The 23,670-nt window shown below is 45.9% G+C and overlaps 1 protein-coding gene across 1 annotated transcript in view; it reads left to right on the top strand.

Annotated features, from left to right (window-relative positions):
• Positions 1–7,373: 7,373 nt before the first annotated feature.
• The window catches only part of TRIM28 (tripartite motif containing 28), a 37,701-nt gene continuing 21,404 nt past the window's right edge, over positions 7,374–23,670 (top strand). Inside the window, 1 exon segment of the mRNA XM_067532706.1 lies at positions 7,374–7,881. Within this exon segment, the coding sequence (XP_067388807.1) occupies positions 7,659–7,881 (223 nt within the window). The 5' untranslated portion in view covers positions 7,374–7,658.

Genomic DNA, 23,670 nt, shown 5'->3' with positions numbered 1-23,670 from the left:
AGAACTGGAGAGAGAGAAACCCTAGGAAACATGGGAGGGAGGAAGGACTTGCCCCTCCCCCCAGAGGTTCAAACCAAGATTGGGGACATCTGAGGTCTGTCCTGTATTTTTTAAATGCAGCGTGGGAAACTATAGTTCCATGGGACCTCAGAGAAGAACCCAGAACCGAATGGGGCATGAGGACTGCCACATGGGAAGAGCTGCCTCTGAACAGTGGCTAGGGCTTTTCTGGGGTGGGTTGACTGGAGTTATTCATCCTCTAATCACTCTGTTGGGTGGGGGTGAAGAGCTTTGGCCCAGATCTTCAACACCTGTTGAAGTCAATGGAAGTTAAGTGCCTAAAGACCTTGGGGAATCTGGGCCTAAGTCACTTGTTTAAGGTCACAGAGGGAGTCCATGGCACAGCAAGGACAGGAATGCAGGTTACTGTATCCCTGGTTAGTGCTTTAACCATTAAACCATCCTTCCTCTGCTGTGCCCTCCAGCCAGCTCAGCTTGCCCAGATGAAAAGCACCACCAAACCGGGCTCTGAGGGCTCTGCATGTAGACAGGAGGGGAGTTAGGAGCTACAGCTGAGAGAGAGCATGTACTGAAGACAAACCTTTAAGGGAGTGGAAACGCTGCCTGCCTGATCGGCTTTGAGCTAGCCACTGCCTCTGTTTCCTCTTTTGGCTTCCCCAGTAACTTCAGCATGGGTTTGCATGTGACCAGGGTTTGTTAAAGTTAACAAAGAAACAAGACCAATGAATCTCAGGCTCCAGGAGACTAAACCATTGGAACTGATTATCCCAGCAGGTGATCCATGCCACTATGTTTCAGAGGAAGAACAAAAACCCGCAAAGGTTCCTGCCAGCTGACAAGTAGAATGGAAAATTCCCTCCCATCCCCAAATGTGGGGATCAGCTGGACCCTGCAAGTTCCTTCACATCACTGGCCCGTGCCAGCTGACTCAGGCTGTGGGGCTATAAAACTGTAGTATAGACATTCAGGCTCGGCAGGGTCAGGGCTCTGGGACTGTCCTCCTCTCCTCCAACCTGAGCCCAAATATCTACCCCGCAATTTTATAGCTTCTCAGTTAGCTGACACGGACAGCCATGGGTGTTTTGTTGCCGTGTAGAGTTGGAGATTTCATTCCCCCAGCCATCACTACCTCCTTCCCAGTGCCACCCCCTCCAGGCCCAAGACCAGCAACTCCAATCTCTACCGGGCTTCCACTCCTGCTTCTGATGGGCAAAAGACATGACCGTCATTCTGCCCAGCTCTACCCGCCACTTTGCCACTGCTGGAGGGGGAGCAAAACATTCAGACTCAAAAGCCACTATTTCAAAGGGCTCTAGAGCCAAATGCAGACTGTGTCTGTGCTGCAGAAAGCTTCAGCTGAGACCAATCACCTGGGGATCTGGGGTGAGAATAAACTGGCAAGCCGTGGTTATAGGAAGGCCTGCAACAATTCACTCGCATGCCTTATGCAGTCCAGAGTGACGTCCTCCATGTGGCATAACCTTGCACATATGGCACATGTACAATCACGTGCAATGGCAACCTCCATGGGGACTGGATGGAATCATCCCCTTGGACAGCACCAGACAGGCATGTAGGGCATGCAATGCATACCTTGCATAAGCAGTTTTGGGTTGCGTTAACAGAGGCAGAGCTTGCAAGTCACCGGAGGTGATAGTACTGCTCTAGTGGGCATTGGTTAGGCCCCAGCTGGAGTACTGTATCCTATCTGATCACTAATTTATAGAAAGGATGTAGAGAAAGGATCCAGGGATGGAATGGAATGGATGGAATGCAAGCCATTTGAGCAAAGACTGAAGGAACTGGGTGTGTTTACTTTGGAAAAGAGGAAATTGAAGGGGGACATGATAGCAGTCTTCAAATACTTGAAAGGGCCGCAAAAAAGATGGAGAGAAGTTTTTCTCTCCTGCCACAGAGGGCAAAACAAGAGGCAGTGGGTTCAAACTATAGCATAGCAGATTTAGATTAAATCTCAGGAAAAGCTTCCGAACTGTAGGACAATGGAACAAACTGCCTAGGGAAGTTAGGAAGCCACTTGACTGGAGCTTTTCAACAGTGCTTAATTTGTAATGAAAGAGGTGCCAAGGCTCAAGCAATTTTTTTCATAACTGATGTGGCAAGCCCAGAGGTACCAGGACTATGAACTGCCAAGCCTATTAATTAAGTACTAGTTTTCAACAAGAGGTTGGATCTGTCTTGTGTGGTTTACATGCAACAAATCCTGCATCTTGGCAAGGACTTAGACTCTGACCCTTGCAGTTCCTTCTAACCCAATGGTGCTATGACTCTAAGATAGGGACATTTCCACTCTTAAGCATACTGTGTTCATTACTTTCCACTGAGTTCCGGAGATCTTGGCCGTCAGTACCCAAAAATCCCACAATCCCCGCATGTTCACAGGGAAGAGAGGTAATAAAAACCGCTTCTCCCCTGACAAAATAGGGCCATGGGCCTGTCCCTCTTCCCTTTATTTCTGCTTCTCCCCCTGGAGTGCAGGGGTCTTTGTCCATGGGAAGGGAACCCAGCCTTTGAAATGCCAACGTACAAACTGAGGGAGAACAGACACTTCTCCGCTCCTGGAAGGCAAATAACAACTCCCATACCTTGCTGCTCCCCTCCCCACCAAGGGAAGCCAGGACAATGGGGGTGTGACTAGATGGTCCTGTGAAAGGTGCTTGTCGAAAAAAAAAGCCAGCCCAGTCCCTGGGGAGAGAGGAAGCTTCAATCTGTATCTGGACTTCTGGAGCTGTATAGGACTGGAGCAGAACTCATCTGGTTGTGATACCTTATTTTGGTTAGGCTCAGCAGAGATGTTCCCCTTCCCCTCCAAGTGAATTTATACAGCTAAACTAAAGCTGCTTTCCTGGTGGAGTAAGGAGACATCTCTACACTTGAATCTCTGCCATGCCAAGAGGTAGAAAACACTGGTGCCTGGTGTACCTGTTCCTCAGCACTTATGAGACTGAGTAGTTTTGTATCATCTGCAGACTTTACCACCTCTGCTTACTGTTTATTATTTACCCCTTCTCCCAGATTGTTGATGAATATGTTGAACAGCACAGGTCCCAGTACAGATCCCTCAGAACCTAGGGTGATCAGATGTTCCAATTTTATAGGGACAGTTCTGATATTCGGGGCTTTGTCTTATATAGGCGCCTATTACCCCCCACCCCCTGTCCCAATTTTTCACACTTGCTATCTGGTCACCCTAGGGAGACCCCTCTATTTACTTCTTTCCACTGTGAAAACTGACCATTGACTCCTACTCTTTGTTTTCTGTCTTTTAACCAGTTACTGAGCCATGAGAGGACCTTCCCTCTTGTCCCGTGACTGCTTATGATGATAAACACCACTTCTGGTTGCTCTCCCATCACTGTTGCTCCAGAGGAGAGGCTACAGGCCAGGAAAGAGAGGGGGAGAGGCAGGGTGCAGGAACAGAGGGATGCAGGCCAGAGACCCTAGGGCTATGGCACAGTGGAGACTGAGCAATGGCGGGGAGGGGTTGGGGCGGAGGGAGACCAGTGCCTTTGTCTGGGATTGCTCCACTTAACTGCCTTAGCATTCAAATGGGCTGTGCCTATACCACTTTGCTGAGCTGGAGGGGGTCCATTGTTCCCTATAGAGCTGGGATCCCAGGACCCCACCCTAGGAATGACCCAGCTCCACCCCAGAGTCAGTGGGAGTCTGGGAAGAGAATTAGTGGGGAAACTCCCATTAACTATAATGAGCTTTGGATGAGCCCCACTTTGGCAAGGCCAAAAGACCTAGGAAGGTAGCGGAGGCCAGGTCGGCCCACCCACATTCCAGGGACCTGCTGTTCTGCTGCCCACGGGAGGTAACACAATAGGCTAGCTTGTGCAGGCTGACAAGCTCTTTGCAGCGTCAGCGACTCCTTGCATCCCTCCTCCTCCCCCACCAGTTTCCTGGTGCCACCCACCCAGCCCCCTTGATTTCAGGGACTCTCTGCATCCCCCTGTTCCTTGCCAGCAGCTCTGTATGCCCTCCCCATTCCCAACTTTCCCACACCACCAGGGGCTCTGTGTGCCCCCTCATTCCCCCTTCTCCCATATCAGGGTCCCTCCTTTCTCTCTCCAATAGCAGGGGCTATGTTTGTCCCATCATTCCCCGCTTCCCCTACTCCTATACCAGCATCCCCCATTCTCCCCACCCACCAGTGGCTGTGTGTGCTCCCCATTTCCCTTGTCTTCCATATCAAGGTCCCACATTATTCCCCCAGGGCAGTAAATACAAGTAGCTGTGTGTGCTCCTCATCCCCCCATGTCCAGGATCCCCCAATTCCACCCTACATGCCTTAACATTAAAAATAAAGCTCAAGGCCTCTAATCCTGGAGAAATATGCTTAATTTTACAACTCTCTGTATGTGAAAGAGACTAAATTAAGCATGTGCATAATTTACCAACCCTCGTGACCCTGGATGTTTTTCTGAGAGCTCCAGCACCCGGAGTCCTGGGATTAGGTCAGACTTTCAACTTGAATTTTTTTAGAAAGTAATTTCTTTAACCCCTTAGAGTTGCTGAGAAAAGCTTAAAAACATGACCCAAACAAAATAAAATAAGTCCCAAACTGATTGTTTCTTTAAAAAATCATGAGTTTAAGCTTATATAATGACTTCTTTGAGGCCTGACTACTGATTTTTCCATGTTTGGTATTAGCCACTCTAGTATTAACAGGCTGGAGGCCTTTGTTTGTATTTAACCATCCCCCTGCAATCTTGACAACCTGGACTCTGGGGTACATCCACACTGCGATAAAAAATCCTCGGCACTGAATCCCAGAGCCCAGGTCAGCTGACCACAGGGCTAAATATTGCATTGTAAATGTTCAGAGCGAGGAGCCCGGTCTCCCGCCCAAGCCCCACTGTTTATATCGCCATCCAACAAACTGAGCTGGCTGACCCAGTCCAGCACTGGGTCTTTTTATTGCAGTGTAGATGTGCCCTGAGAGTCAGGGAGTGAAACAGGGGTTAAACTGACTGGTCTTTTTGCGTTGCACAGAAATCAAAAGGCAGAAATGAGAGGGGTGGAAAATCACTGAGATTTGAAAAAGCTACATTAGCTTTAATAATTGCAAGAGCTGTTGTAAGTCCAGGGCCAGAGTTTCATTTTGAAAAATAAGATTGTTTCTAGATTTCAAGGCCAGAGGGAACCATTCTGATCATCTAGCACAGCGGTTCTCAAACTTTTTTTTGCTAGGACCTCCTTTGAAAATATTGACTATGATGCCCCCCAAAAAGCGATGACCCCCCCATGCCATGCCCCCTTACTGGCATGCGCGGGGGCTGACAGCTTGCAACCCCCCCAAATAAACTTGCAACCCCCTCAGGGGTCACAATCCCATTTGAGAGCCCTGATCTAGCCTGACTTCCAGTATAGCACAGGTCAGCAGTCCCTGCATACAGCACATGGTTTCTGGCTGAGTAGAGAAGATCTTTTAAGAAGAGACACCTTGTCTGAGTTAAAAGACACCAAGTGATGGAGACCCCATTTCTCAAGTGAAGGGGACGCTTATCCCTTGATGAGATGTTTCTGTGGTTAATGACACTTGCTGTTAGAAACCCTAACCTTATTTCTTGTCTCTGTTTGTTTAGTTTCCTCTTCCAGCCATTGGATCTTGTTAAACCTTTATGGGTGAAATAGATTGAAGAGCCAGAAATCTCCCTGGGTAGGCAGTATTGCCAACCCCAAATGTTCAAAAATCATAAATCAGGCTCACCAAATATAATGAGATTGGCTTTAAAATTATGAGATTATTTTAAAATAATAGATTTGGTGTTCTTTTTATCTGCCTTCTGCTTTTTGAGCCTTTAAGGTGTCCTGGGGTCACATTTTGAAGCTTTCTGTACAGCCACAAGGGCTAGAAACTTATTTTTTCTTTAAGAACCCACTGAAATAATCACATATCCACTTGACTCCAGGAGCTGGAGCTTTAAGGAAAACAATCATTATCACTTAGGAATTGATAGGCCATGATCAAGTCACCCTCACCTTGTACCCTTCCCTAAAGTTAGTTAAATAGATTAAGCATCTTTAATCTCTCATGGTCAGGCAGGTTTTAAAGACCCAGAATTGTTCTTGTGGCTTTCTTTGAACGATCGTCAATGCTCTGCTTTGGAGCCACCCTTTCATTCTTTCTAAACTGAAGTTCCGTTTTTGGGGGGAGTGTTGAATTCAAAGGGGCCAGACTTTGGTCAGGGCGAGTCTGGAGTGAATCTGAACCAACTCCACTGAGCTCAGCTGGGTCAGACCAGAGTGAACCCAGAGTGACTCCATTAAGTTCAGTGGGGTGGGACTCTGTGCTGGGTTAGATTGGAGTCATTCTGGAGCCACTTCACTGAGCTCCGTGGGGTTGGATCCTGCACTGGGTCAGTCCAGAGTGAATCTGAAAGTGATTCCACAGAGCTGAGCTCAGTTGGGCAAGACCATGCACTTGGTCAATCAGGAGTGACTCCACTGAGCTTGGCCGGGCTGGACCCTGCACTGGTTGTCCGGAGTGAATCCAGAGTGACTCCATTGAGCTCAACAGATTCGTTAGAACTGTTCTGGAGTCACTCCGGATTGACTCCTCATTTGCCTCCACATCACCATCAGGGAATTTGTTTCTGGCTTCTGTTACAGCAAGGCCCACCCCGGTTTTCTTGGGGGCATACCCCCGCATGGGAGCTCGCAGAAAGGAGCGGGACAGAAGGAATTTAGGAGAAGCTAATTGGCCTCGCTTCCTGTCAGTCATTGAGTATCTGCTGAGGTAAGTCATGAGCTGACTGGTTTTCTCTTCTGTCCGTCACACGATTCCTCCCGCCTCCCTTGGGACCTTGGAAACGCAAAGGGCCCGCCCCCATGTTAATCAAATAAGTTCCCGTCTCGGGGAGCGCTTCGGTAGGTGTTTGGTTCTGAGTCACGTCAATCACTGATTGTTGCCGTTTCCATGCGGGGAGGCGGGGCCTTACTAACGGATTATTCCCAAGCGCCATTCATACTCTACCCAGGCAGGCGGGCCTCCTCAAAAGAGGATTGGCTCCCATCTCCAGGCAATCTCTACCTGTCCCAACTCGAGCGGGCAGACAAGGGAGCGGATTAGCCTGCCTTCCTGTCATTCTTCACGGATTCCCCGCCCCCATCGGCAGTCCGAGCCCCTCGATTGGCGCAACCCTCCGTCGATCGTCCTCTCCCCCGCCCCACGCAGAAAGTAGGGTGACGTCCTCCGTGACCCCGCCTCCCAAAGGCGGGCGGATTGGCCGGTCTGCCTGACCTTCATCGTCCTGAGCCCGCCCACGGGAGATTTTTGAAGACTGATTGGGCGCTGCTTCTCCCCTCTCCCCTCGGAGGGTAGAGGAGCGTCGCGACGGCGAGGCGAAGGACGCACACCGCGGGGAGCCCGGCCTTCTGCGCCTCTCGCGCTCACTGTTGTCTCGCGGCGTGCGTGTGCGCGCGCAGCTTCCCTTGTCTTTCAGGCTTTTGTGCGGCGGGGCCCCCGAGCGTTCCATCGCCGTTAGCAGCGGCGGCGCGCGCGCGGGCTTCGCGGGGAACGTAACGTTCCACCAACGGCGCGCGGGCCGCGCCGCGTGCAGCCGGGAGAGACGAGAAGAGGCGGGAAGGCAGGCAGGCAGGCGGCCGCCGCCATGTCGGGCTCGGTGGCCTCGGCCGAGGCGGGCGGCCCCGGCGGGGAGAAGCGGACCGAGGCGCTGGAGCTGCTGGAGAAGTGCGGCGTGTGCCGCGAGCGGCTGCGGGCCGAGAGGGAGCCCCGCCTGCTGCCCTGCCTCCACTCCGTCTGCCAGGAGTGCCTGCGGGCCGAGCCGGCCCCCGCCGCCGACGGGGAGGCCGCCAACAACAAAGAGGGACAAGGTCGGTGAGGCGGACGGGGCGTGCGTGGCACGCCTGGGTCACGGGGAGGGGCGGCGGCCGGGGGACTGGACAGTGGGGGAGGGGTGCGGGCTGGCTGTGTGGGGGAAGGGTGTTGGGCCGGCGGGGGAGGGCATGCTGATTGTGCACTGGAGGGAGGGGTGCTGGGCCGGCGAGGGTGCTGGGCCCACGGGAGGGGGAGGTTTGTGCGGGGGGAGGGGTGCAGGGCGTATGGAGGGAGACCGTGGGACTATGCCAAGGGGCGGGGAGAGCATGGTGGAGAGCGAAAAAAACGCTTTGTACACGAGGGGCCCGTGGTAGCTGAGGGGGAAGGGGGCTGCTGATCACAGGGAGGGCCGTGGCGGGGGACCCATTTTGTAGGGAGCGTGGCTGCTGTTGCCAGGGGGGAGGGAGCTGTGCTCTGTGGACAAGGCCTAGGCTGTGTGGGGCCTGTGGTGGGGTGGGAAAGTAGAGAGGCAGGAACTGTGACTGGAGGGGGGGCTTGAGGCCTGTGCAATGTGTGTGGGAGGGTGCTGCCCTTCAGCCATCACTGGACTGGACTGAGATGGGTGGGGGAGGGGAGGTCCCACCAGTGGGGCCTTGTCTGGAGCAGCCCCACCCAGCCCCACACTCACTTTCCTTCCCAGAACAGCGTCTGCCCCCAGACCGCTCCCTGGTCTGACCTCCAGAATGTCTGCCTTGCATTCAGTCAGTCCCCTCACTCCTTCTCCAGACTGACCCCTAGCCTGCCTCCTCAGTACCCGCACGCTGATCCCAAGCCTGCCTTTTCAGTGCCCCTGTCCCCAAACCACTCCGTCAGTGCCCCAGAACAACACCCCCATACTGACCCCCAGCTCACCTCTTCAGTGACCCCATAATGACCCCCACTCTGCCCCAAAAGAGCACCCCCAGACTGCCTTCTCAATGACCCCACACTGACCCCCAGCCTCCATCAGTGCCCCCTGATAAGTCACCCTGCCCCAATACCATCCCCTCAGTGCCCTCAAACTGGCCCTGAGCTCCCCCACTCCTATGCCTATCTCTGTGTGTGCTGCTTCCACTGTTGCTTCTTGGCCTGTTCCCCCCCATGCCTCACTTGTATCCCTTACCTCAGTGCTTACAGGATTCAGACTAGACACAGGATGTGGGGCAAGGACATGGGGCACTTGCCTGTGGGTCAGTGACTTGGCTGGGCCATGGTATTTGCATGCAAGGAGTCTCAGGTAAGTGCTGGGTGGAAAGAATAGAGCACCAGAGGGGTTCATACTTGTCTGTTCTTGGGGCGGAAGCAAGGCTCTGGGGCTTGTGCTCTGGGACTCTGCCTCAGATAACTTCTCCCAGCAGCACACAGTAACTAAAGTAGATTTCCATGAAGGAGGGAGACATTTTCCAACATGCCCAAGGGATTTAGAAGCTCAGATCCCATAGGATTTCAGGTCTAGTCTACACTAGGAACAATTAGCTGATATAGGTATACTTGTAAACCCTCTTAATATAGATGCAGCTCGTACCTAATATTTTTGCTAGTATAGAAATCATATTCTCTAACCAACAATACTATACTGGTAAAAGTTTCTAGTATGGACATGGCCACAGTGGGATTGGAATTTGCACCCAAAATGTGCTAGCCACTCTGCTGAAGATAGTGGAAAGAAATTCAACACCTTTTGTTTGAAGGAGTGATAAACTCCACTTCAGTTTTTTCTCCAAGGAGATTGCCTATAAAACGGAGAGAGGTGATTTAAGCTTGATTTGTGCATATTTTGTATCATGCTAATTTGGGGGTGATAGTGATTATTTGTACTGAAATAACAGTGGTGCGATTTCTCGGTCTGGATACAGTTATACTTAATATAACGGTGCCTTCTGCTGCCACAGTATATTCACTATCATGGATGGAAATAAGCTATACTGGTATAAAGCAGTGGTTCTCAAGCAGGGGTTCATGTACACTTGGGAGTGCACAGAGGTCTTACAGGGAGTACATCAACTCATCTAAATATTTTAGTTTTACAACAGGTTATATAAAAAGCACTAGTGAAGTCAGTGCAAACTAACATTTCATACAGACAATGACTTGTTTATATTGCTCTATAATCCTATAAACTGAAATGCAAATACAATATTTATATTCCAATTGATTTATTTTGTAATTATATAGTAAAAATGAGAAAATAAGGAATTTTTCAGTAATAGTGTGCTATGACACTTTTGTATTTTTGTCTGATTTTTGTAAGCAAGTAGTTTTTGAGAGGTGAAACTTGAGGGTATGCAAGACAAATCAGAATCCTGAAAGCAGTCTGGAAAGGTTGAGAGCCATTGGTATAAAGCACCTTTACACTGGGTATAACTGTATCCACACTGGAGGGATTATAGCACTTTGTAGTGGTATAATGTCATGGTTACAGCATCTCTGGCCCCTTTTTGGCATATGTGTACCTGTGGTATTAATTTTGACAGAATAAATGGGCCCAGAGTATAAAGGCGTTACAATGCTCATAGCATTGTCCAACAGGTTTGGGGTTTGGTGTATAGAGTCCCTGGGACTGTTTAGTTCCATGACAAACTCTGTTAAATTCCTTTTTAAGCAGAAGGAGGAAAAACTACTAAAGCACTTGAAATGTAAAGTATTAAGTCTGTAATAACAAAATCTTTTGTTCCCTTCAGCTGTAGAGTTTTTATAAGGAACATCCTATGTTTAATCATCTTTTAGATGGTATTAAAGATGGTAATAACTGTCTTTGGGGGTGGGAATGGAGAGAAGTTGTTGGTAAAGTCTGATGTTTCCTGGAAGACAAGACAAACACATGCAAGAGGGGGAGAGAAAAGAACAGCAAAGATAGAAAATGCAGCTTCTCTTTGGTGCTGACTTTTATTTGCCACCTCGCTACTGGAAAAATACAGGCCCACTATGCTGTCTGATCAGCCACTTTTGAGACCTGGCAAATTTGTATCAGCATCAGGCTAGTTAGGGACATGGTATATTGCTTTTGGCTGCCTCTGGTCATGGGCCTACAAAATATGCAGCCATGGCTAAGCCAGATTCTTACTAAACAGAAGGCAAAGGAAAGAGGTAGGAAAGAGAAGAAATAAGGTGAGGAAGGAAGAGAACACAGTTAGAAGGGGGACAGCAATAACCCAAGTCTTACTATATAAGTGGTGCTTGGGTGGAAATAGTTGGAAGTGGGGATGTCATCTGGGTAGCTCTCTCTGGACTGGTCTGGTCAGGACACTGAAGACCCAATGGTATCATGGTGTATCCTGGGATCCCAGGAAACAGTTGGGTGGCAGCCAGGATGGTAAAGTTTGCCTTTTCTGTTTCATCCCTCTCAGCCAGCTAGCTGACTTCCCGCTCCCCAAAGCCTTTTCAGGGACCCCAAAATGGAGTGATGGATGCAATATCCTATCTTCTCTCTATTTTTTCACTAGGCCTCATTTCTGACCTGCCGGTTTTGGTTTGATTTCCAGTCCCACACTTGTTTATCATTGGTGATCTTTAACACAGTCCTTGAGTAACAGCAGTAGACCTGTCTGCCTTTAGTACCTTTTTCCATCAACATTTGTTGTTAATATATAAAATGTTCCACCCGCCTATATCTACTTTCCACTATCAGGCTCTCACTTAGAGTAGGTCTGTCAGACCCTGATTATTACAACACCCCCCTTCAGGTTACTTCTTGCTGAATGGAATTTTGCAGTTTTCCCCTCCTGGACTGGGCCCTGGGCTACAGTAACTATGTGTACCATTCTTACCCCTATTAGGGTTCACTTATTTTATTGATAAGTGAGGTAGTCCAGGGTCAATTATCTTATTAATCAGAGATCAGTGTGATACAGAGAGGCCAATACATTACTAACCAGCCTGAAAGTCATGTAATCATTCATGCAGTGGTGGTGTAGTTGTGTTGGTCCCCAGATATTGGAGAGGCAAGGTAGGTGAGGTAATATTTTTATTGGACCAATTTCTGTTGATGAGACACAAACTTTTGAGCTTACACAGAGTGAAGAGTGTAAGCTCGAAAGCTTCTGTCGCTCACGGAGCTCACATTCTAGGTAAGCTCAAAAGTTTCTCACCAACAGAAGTTGGTCCAATGAAAGAAATTGCCTCACCTACTTTCTCTGACCTATGTGTTCAGTCTGTCCAAAGTGTGAGCTAAAACTCTACATTATATGTATACACACATGTATATATTTTATAATGTGTATATTTAAGGGCTTGTCTACACTCATGTTTATGCCAGCAAAACTTTTGTCGCTTAGGGGTGTGAAAAAAACACCTCACTGAGTGACATAAGTTTTACCAGCATAAGCGTGAGTGTAAACAAGCCTTAGTCCTACTTATTTGACTGGTAGAACACTCCATCCAGAGTACCCAAGTTTCCAGTTCTTACACTACGCTAAAAGATAAGAAATTGGTATCAGGAGTCAGCAAAGCTTAGGTGGGCCTTTTTAAAACCAGTTTTGTAGGTTGGCTGGAGCTGGAGGCAAAATCATCAAAGCTAATCGTTCTGGCATTGTCCCTTAACTCTTAAGCCTTTGCTGAGAGATGGCTTATCTTGAGCATTTCTTTTCTTTCCTGCTTGTTTTTCCAGACACTCCTGTTGAGAGAACTAACGTAGTCATTCAGAAAGTGTCCCAGTAACCAGGCGAACATACACTGTACTTAAGTAATTAAGAGCAGCTTCATGTCTATCAAACAGCTAAGGTAGTACCACTCTTGTGTGTAGATGAACTCTTAATCTTAGATACTTATAGGCACCCATTTTTTTATCATTAAATTAGCCTACGAAGTCTGTATTTGAGTGCCTGAGGCCTTGCTCAATAGGTGGACCGGGGGGCCAAATCCAGACCACCAAATGCTTTTGAATGGACTTGTGAAATATTTTTATTTATTTATTATCATCATCATTATTGTTTTTGTAGTCTCTCTGGAGTCTGTATCTTGATTATGCTTTTGACCAAGAAATTTGGACTTTGACAAAAAATAATTACTCTGGCCTTGGCTTTCAGAAGCAAAATAGTGATTTAGATGTCTTAAAATCTTGACTGCCTAACTTGATGATACATTTCTGAAGGTGCCTAGTTTTCAGAGAGTGGGTGGATGAGCATTTTCTGAAAATCAGGCCTCCTTTAAAGTGTCCAAAGTGGCTCTGAAAAACAAGGCATCTTGAATCAATTTGCTTTTGAAAATGTTGGCTTTACGTGGCCTTTCTAAAGTGCTGGGGATCCTGCTTCTGCAAATCAAATTCTTTTCTATTGAATCATTTTAGGGTCACTTATCGTTTCCTCCTTCCATTTAACACAAGTGAGCAGTGCATATGCACATGCCAATACTCAGGCACATCAGGGTGCTGAGGGGAATACTCAGTAATAGTTTATCTGCTTCTGTGGCTGCTTTTAGCTGGTTTTCTTCTGCACGTTTCAAGTCTTAGGTATACAGGAATTGGGTATTTATTTACTATAACTGGATCTGATAGTCCTTTGAAAGTGAAGTGGTTTGTGGACCTTGCTGCAAAACCCCCAAACTGTTTGTTAGGACAAAACTAACACATTACTGTTTCCTTCTCTGTACTATGTAAAGGATGGCACTATCTTAACTCCCTTTATAGATCTATGATGGCATGTTTGCGTCTTCATATGCACTTCATTGATGAGTGGGTGTTTTCAGAGGACATATGCTGAATAGCAAATGAAGTTTCCAGCTATACAGACATACAACAAAAAGCCCTCTTACACCTTTGTGCAAAGGCAAGGTGTTAGGTTTAGTTAAGAGGTGAGGGTTAGTGGTTCTAAGAAATAGCTGATGTGGGTCCTATGACTGGTGTTGACTGATTCATGCCTAAATGCCTCATTCACTTCTGGTAGAGTTTTTTTGTAGGGAAATCTTCATTGCCATAACTCTCACCCTGCCTGTGTGTTCATGTGCTGCTGCTGCTGCTATGCAGTCCAGGTAAGCTACTGGTAGCGTCCCATTGGCAGGGTTTGAAGCATTCGTGTAAAAGTCTGGCAAGATTCTCCTACATATTAAATGTGGTGAATAAGAGGCAAATGCAAAGTTGTGACAGGTTACTGGTGCTTCCTGCACAAGTTAAAAAGCTTCATAATGGGATCTCCAGCACAGATATAACGCTACCTTAAAGCAGCTGTAAAGGAAGGATTGGTTAGGGAAAGAAGTAGCTGTATAAAGGTGAGCTATCTGAGCCCTCCCATTTTCTACTGGGAGGCAGGTGGGGATGATGGGCCATTCTTTCTCACCCCACAGAAGTCATGCTTAACCCTCAGGCTTTTCTCCATCCAAATATTGGGAGGGTATCAGCCTGAGCAGGGCATGTTGATCTGTTGAAGGTTGGTCCTTATTCCTTATTCCATCCAGTGGTCAGATGGAGTAGAACTCTCCTTCCGAAGGAGAGGTTAGTAGAATGTATCCTATCAAGTCTGGTCAAAGATTTAAGTCTGTTATGGTGAAAATCCAAATCTTGAGCTAATGGGAAAGAATAATGATCATGTTGAGAAAGGGGGGAAGTGACTGAAGGGCAGGCTTACATTTTTACTTTGTTTTGAAGATCATAGCTATGACAATAGCAGAAGAAGCTTGAAGAAAGGAGATAAGGAAGCAGGGATATTGTTTTGGTTCACAGGGGAATTGTGCAGAGCCAGGGAATCTTTCTCTACTCCTGGCAGTGCTCTGAAGCTGCACTGTTGCTGAAATACCATGTCTGATTAAATGGCCTGCAGTTGTCCAGCATGTGGAGTTTTTTGAAACTTTTAAACTTGGTTGAAGCTATCTGAAATGAGAGTTTTTTTGAGTGACTTCAAACTTGCCAAAAGGAAATGCTTTTTGGTGGGGTGAAGCTCATGATGTCGAAATCTTGAGGGAGATAAGGCAAAAAGAATGGCTTGGGGAAGTTAGATAAATGTGGCTTTAGTGCATGGAGTGGCTTTTGCAACATAAACGGTAGAACAGGTTGCCTCCATGGAGCTGTTAGTGAAGGTTGAAGGGGGTGGATGCTGGCATATATACATGGAGTTAGATGCAGTGGCACCATTTTTTAAGGTGATATATGCCAAGGAAAATGGGATTGCTGGGCTCTGTATTGCTTGTTTAAGAATCCTAGTACACATTATTTTAAAAAAAAAAAAAAAAAACCCCAAAAAACCCTATATATTCAGGTATCTTGTCTACTTTTAGCTCACACTATTGAGATCCAGTAGAGCCCTCATCTCTTTCCCGTTGTTCAAGGCTAGCACCCAGTGTAACTAAAGGCATATTTAAATTGATTTAGTTAAACCTGTGTAATTTTGTTGACACTGTTAAATCTATTTAAACATGGTTTAGCTTGTGTTGGTAAACTACAACTACACAATCAATACAATTGTTTTCACAGCAGATGGTACTGGTTTAACTGAATCAAGATTTAAACCTGTTTAATCTAAACCAGTAGGACTTCCATGTAGAGAACCCTTAATCAAACTTTACAACTTCTAGTTTTTCCTTTTTAACATAAACAATAAGCAGATGGCTCAGAGAATCTCTCCTTGTAGGCCTAGCACCCCCTTGGTTCAGGGCTGAGGGAGCACCATACAGACATTCCTTATGCCCAACTTTTTTTCAAAACGTGAAGTGTAACATTTTAAGGCAATATTCTAGCATCTGGCTAGAAGTGGTCTGATTTGGTTTTTTTCCCCTGCAGAGGTGTTGAGCATCTTCAGCTCCCTGGCTTCGGGGGGAGATAAGGCTTCATGCATTTTGGATTTATTGTATGTTTTAGGAGCCTAATTTGAGGCATCCATGAGCGGGGAAGCGTAGATATTTATAACGGAAAGAACAAGTAGGCCAAATACTCAAAACAAAACACCACATCTTTGTGCATCATAAAACCATTTTTGTCACTTTTTATATTGCCCAGAGGGGTGGCCTTGTGAAGGAGGGGGAGTTGAGATGGTCTGGCAAAGCCAAGGGAGTAGACTGTTGCTGGGTTACAACTACTTTTATTTATGGTGTTCTGCTGTCTTTGTTCCCAGTGAGAGGATTTATAGTTCTCAAGTAGACAAGAAAAACTGGACTTGACCAAGTCCCAGTGACTTGGTCCTGCTTGCATCCAGCAGTTCTTTGCAGTGCTACATGTGCTTGTTGGGTACAGATGGATAAAAGGGGGATTCAAGCATATTTTGGTTATACAGAGGAGATTAGTAGACCATCTCTTATGGGTCTGAGATGCAATTCCTCCTCAAGATCAGGTCCCCAAATCAACACTTATGCTATCCTGCTGCTGCCACCATGGCTTTCTGGGAGAGAAGCCAGCTTCATTCCTCACTTGGGAGCAGATGTCTCCTGCTAATTGTTCCTCTGTTTCAGGCGATGTAGAGGGGAGGAGAGTAGTGTCTGATAGATGGTGAAATGCGGTAAGATAAGAGTTAATAATTCTCCTTTGAAGTGTTAAGCACTTGTCCACTCTGTTAAAAGGGTGGCTTTTAGGTTGAAACAGTCAGCTTCACACTGAGCTGGAAAATAGCTAGAGATTGGAAAAACTGCCTCTGGCCTTGTCTATATCCTGAGTTGCACCAGTTCAACTTTTAATTAGATTAAAAACCATTAGCCCTTATATACAAACTGTACTGCTTTAACTGTACCTGTTCAGTTAGAGTACAACCTGTCAGTTCAGTGCAACTATGTCTGTATTCATCCTCTGTGGTCCAGCCAGGTTACCCACTCTCAGGCGTCCAGCTTCCTGGCTGTCAGCTCTTTTGGGCAGAGACCCATGTCTCTCTCCCTCCTGGCCTGGGTAGCTGAGCAGTCTGCCTACACTGGATTCTTTAGCAAAGTCAGACTTCCTAAGCAGGCCTGCTTTACTTTTCTCCTCCATAATTGCCACAGTTGAGTTGCATCACAGCTCCTTCTAAGCAAGCATATTTATTCTTAAGGTAAAAGCGTTAGAGAAAATATTGTAAAAACAATACGAGAACCTACATGTGTGATAATAAGCTTGCCTGAGATCACCTTGTGACTTCAGCAAGGGCTCTGGCTGATGAGCAGCCCTTCAAGCTCCGAGTTGTTTTTCTGTGTTTACAAGTCCATAAAGTAAACCTGCTCAGAATAAGACACCCCCTGCCTTGAATCTGAGAACTGCTCCTTAAGCTGTTTGTGCCTTTTAATCTTGGGAGTAGGTTGCTTGTAGACAAAAGTTTCAAAGGATCATCTCTGGAAGTGTGCATTTACATTCCCCTCCCAAGTATTTCCTGGGAAACCTACACAATAGTTGATTCTTGTCTTAGCCGATTGTTTTAAGGCGTCCTATGAAGCTTATTACACTTCCCATCGTTTACATTAGTCATGTCTCCTAGCTGAGTTGCATACAGTCCCACAGTAAATAAACATTAGCATTTTTAATACAATGAGCTTCTAAATTACTGAGTCCTGATCTACATTACAGAATTACTTCAATATAACTACATCGCTCAGGGTTGTGAATAAACTACTGAGCGACACTTGTCTGGACCTAAGCACAGGTGTAGACAGTGCTATGTCGGTGGGAGAGCTTTTCCTGCTGACATAGCCTACCGCCTCTTGTGAATGTGTATTAACTAAGCTGACAGGAGAGCTCTCCCATTGGATTAGAGCAGTGATACTCAGACTGCAGCTTGCTGCAAGTGGCTTTGTCTCCCATGGCTCTTTGCAGCACATATTAAAACACTGATTTAATTAACCAATCAAGATGCTTTTACTATATTAACCAATTAAGTTATCAACTTGCACTAAGTTATTTGCTGTGAGAATATCTATATAAAAACTAAATATTTCCCATATTTCTGTATAGTACTATATAGTAAATGAAACCATGAATTTACACTACCGTGGCGCTTTTGGGTAATGTTGATCGCTTATTTGGCTCCTGAACCACTGAGATCTGAATATTGCTGGCTTAGAGCGCCTTCGTTAATTCACTACTGTGGCTGTACCAATGCAGTGTTTTAAGTGTAGACCTGCCCTTAAACTTATTTAAGTAAGGCATGTCCAGGAAATTGCCATATCTGTCTCACAACCATCCTAATGTGGATACAGTGATATCAGCATAAAGACACAATATTCTGGTATAGCTACACCTGTAGGGAAAGGGAACAAATGATGCTATAGCTACGTGAGCATGAGCTGTGGGTGCGCTAGCCATGGAGATGCCGCTCCTGAGAAATTCAGGTGTGAAGAAGGCCTTAAATTCAGTCTCTAAATTCCGTAGGGAGTGATTGCTGGTGGGAGCTATGCAACAACAGAAATGCCACCAGGAACAAGACACACCCGTCAGAGCAGCAAAGCACCTGAAGTTGTCATCTTGTCCCACAATAGTCATAGCAGGCCAGAAACTTTGACTGAATGCAGCAACTGCGCAGGTTCCTTTGTAAACAATACAACCCAAAAAATTTCCTTTTCCTTACAATGTTACATTCAAAAGCAGGGGCAGGTTTTAAAACAGAAACCTCTCCCACCATGCACTTGAAGTTCCCATTTCAAGGCACTTTAAATTACTAAGTATTAAACTAAAGCAGAAAGTCTATACACAAGACTTCTGACAGAGCAATTTGACAAGTTTGTCAGCATCCCATTTCCAGTCTGTGAGCTGCCACTGGCAAAGTTCCCAATTCCTGCTCTCAAACACAGCATTCAACTTTTTAGATTGTCAAGCATGGAACCGAAGTGAGTGCCATTCAACTTTTCCATGATTTTAGTTTGCATTTTCCATGCATGTCAGAACCAGTGGAAGTTTTATCCCCTGCTCACACAAAGAGCTTGCCCTACCGTTGAGTTTACTCAGATCATTAGAGCTTAGGAATGCCCCACAGATCTGTGTGCGCAAAGCAAACAAACTTGTTAACTTGCAAAGATTACAACGGCACAAGCAGAATTAAATTGATCTTTTTAAAAACTGAATCCTCAACGGTGTACAATCCTACATGGGACAGTTAGCCACTAATAAAGTTGGCTACAGTGTTGTAGCCATGTGGGTTCCAGGATATTAGCATGACAAGGTAGGTCAGGAAATATCTTTTATTGGGCCAACTTCTGTTGGTGAGAGAACTTTTTAAGCTTACTGAAGAGCTTTGTATAAATTCGTGAGCTTGTCTCTCAACAGAAGTTGGTCCCATAAAAGATATTACCTCACCCACCTTGTCTAATAACCAGGTTTGAGTCAGCTGCCAGGCTAGCTGAACCTATCCCCTTTTTTCATTCATTCATGGATTCCAAGGCCAGATGGGATCCTTTTGATCTAGTCTGACCCCCTGCGTAACACAGGACATAGAACTTTCCCAAAATAATTCCTAGAACAGATCCTGCTCTCAGGTGTCAGACCTCAAGGCCTTTATCTCCATTGGAATGGGATTCCACAATTCTACCACTCAGCCATAGGCCATCATATCCTGTATATCAACCATGCTTACCACAGATCCAGACAGGTTTGGAATTTGTACTACTTCCATTCTGGATACAGTGATCAGTGGCATCCAGTGAAGAAACACATCACTATTCATTTTAATAGTAGGAACTTCAGAGCAAGAGGATTTAAAAAAAAAAAAAAAACCAAACAGCAATCTTATCCCAAACCCTACTAATCCTGCCATCCTGAACTAGACAGGCCTATGGTCTTGTTTGCCAGTCTAGTCTCCTCAAACAGCCCTCCCTCTTTGAGTGTTGCATTTTCAAACTGCTACAGCGCTAAGGATTTCCTCGTTCCCAGGCTTGACATCAACTGAAATATTTGCTGAGCTGTTCTCTCCTTCCCTGCTTGTTTTTACTGACAACTCCTGCATTAAACTAAACTATGCAAGTACGTAGGTCATAATAAATTACAGAGCAGCTCTGCTTCCTTCACCACTACTGAAATCTCAACTACATTTCCCTTTTCATCCAAAGATCTCTACATTCTTTAAAAACAGTGAAATTAAGTGTCACCACTTTCGCTGTATTAAGAAATGATCCTCAGAAGAGAAGATGGATTTGTGCCCTCTTGTTTCCTTGATGTATATCAATCATGGGGCTTTGTGGTTTTTTAATTAAGATGGTCTAGTCTGAAAACTTTTTAAATGTTTGGGAGGTATTAAGGCACTATGATGGGAACCTGGTCTGTCTTCATAGATTTCAATGTTAAAATGGATCATCTAGTCCAACTCACTGTGTAACACAGGCCAGATTTCTCCCAGTGTTCACTAAACTGAGCTCATTTACATAGTTGAATCAGTGTGTTTTTTTTAAATGTCTGGTTTCAAGAGATGGAATCCACCATATCACTTAACAGATTTTAGTGGAAAAAGAGTGATTTTTAGTTCAGGTGCTAAAGGCATTGGGAATAAAAAACAAGCAGAAACTTGTGCAAGCCTTAAAGTAGGGGAAGGAAAGAAATCACTTCCTTCAATACAATATAGCAGACACTCAGAGGACAACAACATACCAATTCTGCTTGGTTTTAGCATTAAAACAGACTTGAAAGCTCACATATATAAATGAATCCAGTTGTTCTCCATTAGAAAAGGAAGACTGACATGCAAGCAGAAAGTTTGAGCATCACTGGTGCTGTAGGAATTGTTGCAGAGGAAACAGCACTACGCCCTTAAACTGGGTACGATTAAACATAATGCAAATAGAGCTTTATCCCTGTTTAAGGAGCATTTCCTGCTACAGGCCCAAAGGCAGCTGTTAAGATCTTGACAAAAAGTGCCCCAAAGCATTTACTTGTTTAAGGGCACTACTCTGGGAGTACAATAGGACTGACAAGGTAACCAGAGATGTGCCTCATTGCAACTCCCACTGCTAAGCAACACCCTTGGATCTGGCTGAGCTTGCCTACCATGGATTGAGACCTATCAGTGAAGGTCACGTTCTTGCCTTCAGGTCAGTGGGATAAGATAGGTGATAAGAGTGAGGGAAGCACTGTGGTTCAGGGACTGGGAGTCTCAGGAGACCCTGCCTCAACTACCTCTCTCTGCAGAACATGGCTGTTGGGTGCCCTTCCCCCTCCTCAGATGAGTTTGGAATTGACAGATGGGAAGGGTTTAAAACTTCCCCCTTTTGGACAAGCCAGGGGCTCACTGGAAATCCCCCCCTCAGAATTAAACCTTGCACCATTGTGATATAGGTCCACAGCTGCTTTGCCAGTATTCTCCAGGCTGCTGACTCACCCCCACCCCAGCTCCCCCACATTGCTTTCACTTATGCCTCTTCTCAGCATCCCCACCAATTTGCAAACAGCCTCCGCCTGTTCACCTGCATCTGTGGCTGCATCTTCACTACCATAAAACGGTGTTTACAGCAGGATTTATAATTCCTATTAGCCATCTCACTGCAAAATCATAGTGGAGACAAGGCACAGGTAGTTTTGACAGTGCTGCAGGTGGCTGACAACACTCTATTCCAGTTCTATGGGCAGGGGCTACATTTTTCTTCTGGGTTTATACATCACCTAATGCAGTGAGGTTTTGGTCCATGATGACAGGGGCTCCTATGTGCTACTAACAATATTGCAAGATATGCTAAAAATGGGCATTAAGCGCTACAGTGCTGTCTCTCCACCTTTCACTGAGATAGCTAACAGGCGTTATAACACACCCCTTGTTTAGGCAGGGGAGGAGGGGGGGTGGGCAGGTGGGTGTGAGAGATCCCAAGATTACTTGCATCATGACCAAGGCCCCCCAAAGGAAGTGTCTGGTGTTACAGGAGGGGGGTAACTTTACATACAGAGATACAATTTGAAGACACAACAAATTATGCGACTGCAACATGAATTTGAGAAAAATAGATCTAGATTAATGTTTAAAGTTTTCCCCACCAGGAACTGATAAAAACACCCTGGCTCTATGGCAGCAGTGCGTGAGGACACCAAAATAAGCTCTACAGTACAGACACTGTTTCCCAGAGCTCTATGGGCAGGTGGGGCTTGTGGAGACAAATTGCTCCTTTCCCAGCTCAGAACTGCATTTTCTTCCCCTCCACCCAGGGGATACAACACAGCCAGTGCTCCCTTACAGCCACATGGTTGAGAAATGCTGCTCTAGGTTAGCCACCAGAACAGCTAATCTACACAGTTACAAAGCAAGTCACAAACCTAATTCTGGATCTGTTAGTGATCAGAGTACGCACTTATGCTTGCAGCCAGACAAGCAATTACATGCAAATGTACAAGAACTTCAAAACTTATTTCACAACTGCTACAGACTTAAGGGACAGTTTTACGTGTCACAAAACGGTACTAAATTACTCTCTTCCATAATCCCTTAAAAAAAGTATAGAACTTCCAAGTTCCACTTCATGCAGAGGACCTTTGTCCTTCCCCCGCATGAAGTGGAACTTGGAAGGGCTATATTTGGAAATCGGGATTTCCTCTGCAGCTTGATCACTACTCTGAACATTTTTCACTTACTGCTGTTGCAGTGCTTCCCTATTTTTCCCAGTGTGCATTTGATATAACTGCGTGTAGTAACTTCCACAGTTTCCCATTTGTGTGGGACTTCCAAACAACTCAGGGGACAAGAAACATTTTTTAAATGGGAAAGTGTGATTGCAAAGTCACAAAAAAATTAGCAAGGGGACTCAGGCCTTGTCTATTTTATATTCAGAGTTAAACCAATCTAATTACCTGTCATTTTAAACCAAGTTAAATGGGACCAAAATATCTCCTAAATCAATTTAAACCTAGTTTGCATTGATTTATCTCAATTCAGCACTAAACCAATGTAAAGCCAGGTTTAAATCAAATTAGGGATTTGTACCTTAAGCCTTGTCCACACATTTTTCACTCTAGTGTAACTGTTTGGGTGTGATTTCCCTACCAGTTAAATCTGTACAACTCTTAATGTGGATGCAGGGGTATCTGTGTGCCTTGTCTCAGTATAGCTTATTTTGCTGAGCGTCCCTGGTCTCCTGGAAGCTGCCTGTCCCATCTGGATGTACCAAGCTGAAATTATCCTTCTGCTGGTAGCTAGATAAAACAGAAGAAGGATTAGCCAGGAATACCCTATGTTATATATTCTCCTATTACTGTCTCGATTACACAACACCTGGGTTTTATAGTTTCACTACAATGCACTGAAGAGTGCTGTGTCTCAGTTTCTCTTCATTTGGTGGCTCTCTTCCTATCAATATCCTTTCCTATCTTGGGCACTTTTGTAAATAAACTAGGAACTGAGTGTTCTGGATGAGTACTTCTCAAAGCACAGGATTCATGCCAGACAATGAGTTGAAGGTGGCAGACAAGCTGTTCCTTCTGCATCCCATTCAGCCACCCACCCTGGGTTGGCTGTGCCGCAAAACCAAGCAGGATAGTGCACTGGAAAATATACATAATGGACATGCCACTGCTGTTGGGTTCTTCTCTCTACTCCTCTCTCCTTAATCTTGGCACTGCCTTCCTGTCATCTTCCCTAAAGAGGAAAGTTGTGCTGCTCGGTGGAAGAGCTCCCATTGTAGGACAGAAAGTGCATTGACACATTTGAGAAGTCAAGGCATGGTATCTTTTTAACGCATGCTAAGCCTACACCAGGCTGAAGTGTGTAGATTGCCTCCTCCTACACTCTTCAGATGTGTTAACACCTGCTTCTAGCTAATGCATTCTAATGTAAATCATCTGTAAATCCTGCTCTGAATGGGGCTTCAAAGGTCACAGAGGTATGCTTAGGAAGATTTCGAGCCTTTCCAGGGTGAATGTAGCAGAATGGCTGTGCTTGGGACGTTGGCCTTCTGGCAGGTTGGAGCTGGCTGTGGAGTGGCCCATAGCAGATCTGGCAAAGAAGCTGCTTGTTCCCACAGATACT

Source organism: Emydura macquarii, unplaced genomic scaffold (assembly GCF_026122565.2).
Source record: "Emydura macquarii macquarii isolate MOO-44397 ecotype Brisbane River unplaced genomic scaffold, CSIRO-AGI_Emac_v2 contig_3296, whole genome shotgun sequence".
Classification (NCBI taxonomy): domain Eukaryota; kingdom Metazoa; phylum Chordata; order Testudines; family Chelidae; genus Emydura; species Emydura macquarii.
Note: the sequence above shows the minus strand (reverse complement) of the source record. Positions and strands in the feature narration are given on the sequence as shown.